General features: G+C 39.6%; 1 protein-coding gene across 1 annotated transcript; it reads right to left on the bottom strand.

Moving 5' to 3' along the window:
- Positions 1–3,588: 3,588 nt before the first annotated feature.
- On the bottom strand, positions 3,589–4,524 carry LOC310668182 (olfactory receptor 1E5-like; the record flags this gene model as incomplete). The annotated part of the gene is made up of 1 exon (XM_083421199.1): positions 3,589–4,524. The coding sequence occupies one exon, from the start codon at positions 4,522–4,524 to the stop codon at positions 3,589–3,591; it is 936 nt and encodes a 311-aa protein (XP_083277325.1).
- Positions 4,525–5,073: the final 549 nt, after the last annotated feature.

Raw genomic sequence — 5,073 nt, forward strand, 5'->3', positions numbered from 1 at the left:
GAACTTCCTTGGACGTGGGTGGCCTCTTCTTCTTTGGAGGTTCTTAAGCAGAGGTTAGATAGCCATCTGCCATGAATGCTTTAGTTGAGATTCCTGCATTGCAAGGGGTTGAACTAGATGACCCTCAAGGTCCCTTCCAACTCTACATTTCAGCAATTCTATGATTCTAAATGGGTGCTGTCTTGGGCAGGAAGATTACACATATATGGGCAGCAATGCAATCATTAAGTCAGTGTTTCTCAAACTTGGGTCTCCAGTTGTTGTTGAACTAGAATTCCCATCACCACTGACCACTGGTCCTGCAAGCTAAGGATGGTGGGAGTTGTAGTTCAACAATAGCTAGAAACCCAAGTTTGAGAAACACTGCATACAGCACATATACACAACTTATATCTAAAGAGTAAAATAAGTCCCCAGTGAACCAGAAAACCCCCCTAAAGCGTGGGTGTAACAATATGCCACAGACACATGCTAAAAAACAGAGAGAACAAGGGAGACGGTTAGTTTGAATCCAGCTATACCCTATAGAGAGGGGGGAAACTTCCAGTGTGAGTGAATAATGCAAAGACCATTTGGTTGCCTTTACTATTCCTGAATCATAAATCTACTCTTGGAAGATTTAATTATCTATTTGAAGTCTGGTTACTACTTACAGGGCAGTGATAGTTAATATAAGGCAGATGTAAGATTATGATGCTGGTCTTTACTTTTTTTGTCAATCAATCCTTTATTAGGCATATCAAACCACACATTATAAAACAAACACAGTATACAGATTGTGGAAAATACGAATTCAGCATAACAATTTGCATAAATAATACAGTATAACACTACCACATCACCAAGCAATCAAGAACCACTAAATCTCTCTATAATGGCCCAGTCTTTCCACATGGACAGCACACAAAAATTTAGCCACTATTTGATCATTCCTGCCTGAGAGCAGGTCCCGAACCGTTGGTGGCATAGAACTGATCCTGTTAAGTTGTAAGGCCTCTCATAATTGTCTTCTGGCATAAATGCCAAAATCACAAGAAAAGAAAATACGGTATTCTCCAACGTATCAGGTTCCTGCCTACCACATTTGCAGAGATGCTCTACTTCTGGGACAGCTAAATAACTTCCTCTTACTATCATCGAGGGAAACATATTAAATCTGGCTAGCATAAACAGCCCGCACAGTTCATGATTCTTCAGATTTGTCATGTAACCCTTTTGAAAATCTCTACACAAAGGGAGATTTAAATAGAGAGGAGAGCAAGTGCTGTGCTTTGCAACCTGAAGAGTGGAGAGAACACTTTTCCCTGTAAAATTCTTCCCGATAATTTCCCAGGTATCTGTCAATTAGATGAAGCCCTATTGAGTTCAATTTTCTCCTACAAATCAATAATAAATTGTAAATTACATTATCACTTAAGAGGTCGTAAAGGAGAGAGTTAGGAGATAATGCAGGAAGACCCAATATTTCAAGGTTCTCAGCCATACTCTTACTGATAAAGGAAGGATTCCCAACTCACAACATATTGATTCATATTTAAAAGAATTTGCAAGTCCTAATAATGACCTCAGAAGGGATGCATGAAATTTATCCAACCTCTTAAGGTCACCTGAAATCCACACTGGGCTGCCATATAAAAGTTGGGCACAAAGGAGAAAAAAATAGGATTTAATATGGTGAGCTGTCACTTTAGCCTTAGCTATTGCAGCACAGATATGTGTGTTCCAGTTAAATACAATTCCCAGATAATTGAAATGCTTAACTTCTTGTATTAGATGTCCATTGATTATCCAATTTTTTGGGTTCCCTCTCTTTGTAAATTGCATAATTTTTGTCTTATCATAGTTAATTTTGAGGTTATGAAGAGAGCAAAAGTTTGAAAAGCTCTTAAATAATTTTTTTAACCTAAAGAGGAACGTGAGATAATTACCGCATCATCTGCATAAAGTAATTAAAAAACTGGGATATTATTTAAACAAGGAATATGAGTGGTTACATTTTGAAGAAATAATGAAAGGTCAGATAAAAAGAGATTAAATAGGGTAGGATACAGCCTTGCCTAACTCCTCGGTTATTCAGAATTGGGCCTACAAGTCTACCATCTTTTGAAACTTTAACATATATTTGGTTATTGGAGTGTAACCTTTGAATCAGTGTAAGCAGGTATGGGACAATACCAAGGTGTTCTAATTTGGTCCACAGTTTATTACGATCGACCTAATCAAAGGCACTTTTTAAATCTACAAATGCCACAAAAAGTCTTTGTTTGTTTCTCAAGACATATTTGTCTACAAGATGACTTAACACTAGACACTGGTCAAGAGTTGAAGAACCTGTCTTGAAACCAGCTTGTTCCTTACCTTTTGTAAGCATTGATTCTTCCAGTTTAATAAGCAGGAATTTGGCATAGATTTTACTTATGCATGGTAACAAACTAATAGGCTTGTAATTCTCTTGGCAATTCCTATCACCTTTTTTAAAAATCGGCACCACTATTGAGTTATTCCACGATTTAGGTACAAGGCATAAATGATTAATAGAGTTAAAGAGCAGGACAAGATTAGTGGCCCACTATTCCACATTTAATCTCAGCAGATCTATTGAGATGCTGTCCATACCAGGGGATTTTCCTTGCTTTAACGAAAGAATTATATTTTTCATCTCCTCAACATTAATTTGAAATTGTGTGGTTATTGCTGAAGAAGATTTAAAATTTTCCATCTTAAAAACTTGGGAATCATAAAAAACAGCGGTAAAATGCGTAATCCAAGCTTCATCACTTATATTAGGAAAGTCAGTGGTAGCTTTTATTGAAAATAGTGACCAAAAGGTTTTGGTATCTTTAATTTCTAATGCAGTGACAATTTTAGACCATTTGGCTTGTGAAAACACAGGAGAATGTTCTTAAAAGCGTTTTTCATTTCTTTTTTTTTTAAAGTAATTTGTATTGATTTACAACACAAATATACAATTTTATCCAATCTTTGAAAAACAAATTCTCTCTTTTTTTGGACTTCCCTCAGCTTCTCTGTCAATCATCCATCTCTGCCTCTTGGTTACGCATTCCTTTCTTAGCATTGTCATTAATCTTCCCTCCCACTACTCTTATTTCTTTTTAACAATACATCTCAGCTTTCACAGTGCTTCTTGAAATCCCACTAACTTTGTTTGAACAACACATGTGTTTTTCAGATATTCTACAAGTTTCCCCCAGTCTTCGATGAATTTTTGGTCCTTAAGATATCTTATTTTCCCAGTTAATTTGTCCAATTCTGCATAGTCTGTTAGTTTCAGTCTCCAGTCTTCGATTGTCGGCATTTCCTCTTGTTTTCATTTCAAAATAGGTCTTCCAGAGACCTTGGGAGTTAGTGATAGAGGCTTCTTTTAGACAGGCTCTGAGTTCTTTCTTATGGTTGATATATTCTTTATCAAACCAATTATACTTATTTGAAGGTTTTTTTTGCTGAACTGGAGATTTCAAAAGGAAGAAAATAATTCCTGAATTAGTATTAGGGTTAATATATTTGTTCTGCTATCCAAGTGATGTTGGCTCCCACTCCCGCTACTATAAGGCGTGACAGCAAAAGACACTAATGAAAATGGCGCCTAATGATCCTCTTCATGGCTGCTTTCATTTCACTATTCCTGAGACTGTAGATGAAGGGATTCAGCATAGGGGTCACCATGGTATACATGACAGCGGCCACAGTGTCCTTGCGATCCGAGTTGTTGGAACGTGGCTTGAAATAAATCCAGCTCACAGTGCCATAAAACAAGACCACCACAGCAATGTGGGACCCACACGTGGAGAAAGCCTTTTTCTTTCCAGAGTTGGATGGAATCTTCAGGATGGTGTAGAAAATGCCGATATAGGAGATGACAATCAGCAAAAAAGGCCCGAGGACCTCCACCGACCCTTCAGTCAGAATCAGCATTTCTATGACACTGCGGTCTGAGCAAGAGATCTCCAACACAGGGTAAAGATCACAGAAGAAATGTGGGATCTCTCTAGAGTCACAGAAAGACATGTGGGACATCAAAATGGTATAAAGCAGAGAGTGGGCAATAGGGATAACCCAGGACACCGTTGCAAGGAAGAGGCAACGCTTACGGCTCATCAGGGCAGAATAACGCAGGGGGAAGCAGATGGCCACGTAACGGTCGTAGGCCATGGAAGCCAACAGGAAGCTGTCTGAGTTGCCAAAACACACATAAAAGTACATCTGGACCAGGCAGGCATGATAGGAGATGGTCTTTTTCTGAGACAACAAGTTTTCTAGCACTTTGGGTATGGTGGTGGAGGTGAAGCCCAAGTCAGCTAAGGCAAGGTGGCTGAGGAAGAAATACATAGGAGTGTGGAGGAGCCGTGAATCAGAACGGATCAAGAAGATGATTGTTGCGTTCCCCAGAAAGGCCAGCAGGTACATGGAGAGGAATAGCAGGAAGAGGAGCCCTTGGAACTCTGGCTGGATTGGGAAGCCATGGAGGAATAACTCAGAGAAGTCTGTTGCATTCCCAGGACTCATTAGGCTAAATCTGCCGTAGGGGCAAGAAGAAGAAATGTTTAGGCTAGTAAATTCTCCACCCTCACCTTGCTAGCTGCCCAGGGCCTTAGGGTGCAGGTGGTTTTTTCATCACTGCTTCCTGTTGAAGGTTGTGGCCCAGGAAGAGAGGGGAAGATACTGGGGGTAAATCAGTGGCTGCTCAGGTGTTGTCAGGAATGATTTGGCTTCTTGGACCATGGGTTCTGCTTCCTTGAGGATGGACTTCTGGCAAGAGATAGGTTATACCTCACAGTGGTTGGCAAAAATGTGTTTGCTCATCAGGAGAGCTTTAAACTAAATCCTGAGGAGGAGGGAGAAAATATTACAGACAAAAGGAAAACACCTGGTATTGAGGTATAGCTTCGTTGATACATAGGAAACTGAGGTGGTGCTACAGAAAGCTGCTAAAGCGCTAAAGGTCACATCCACACCAAGTATTTAAAGCACACCTGAAAAACATAATGTCTCTCCCCCCCCCAAGAATTCTGAGAACCATACTTTGTTAGGAGTGCTGGGAAATGCTTCTCTTTT

The sequence above is a fragment of the Podarcis tiliguerta genome (genome assembly GCF_965153285.1).
Source record: "Podarcis tiliguerta genome assembly, chromosome: 17".
Classification (NCBI taxonomy): domain Eukaryota; kingdom Metazoa; phylum Chordata; class Lepidosauria; order Squamata; family Lacertidae; genus Podarcis; species Podarcis tiliguerta.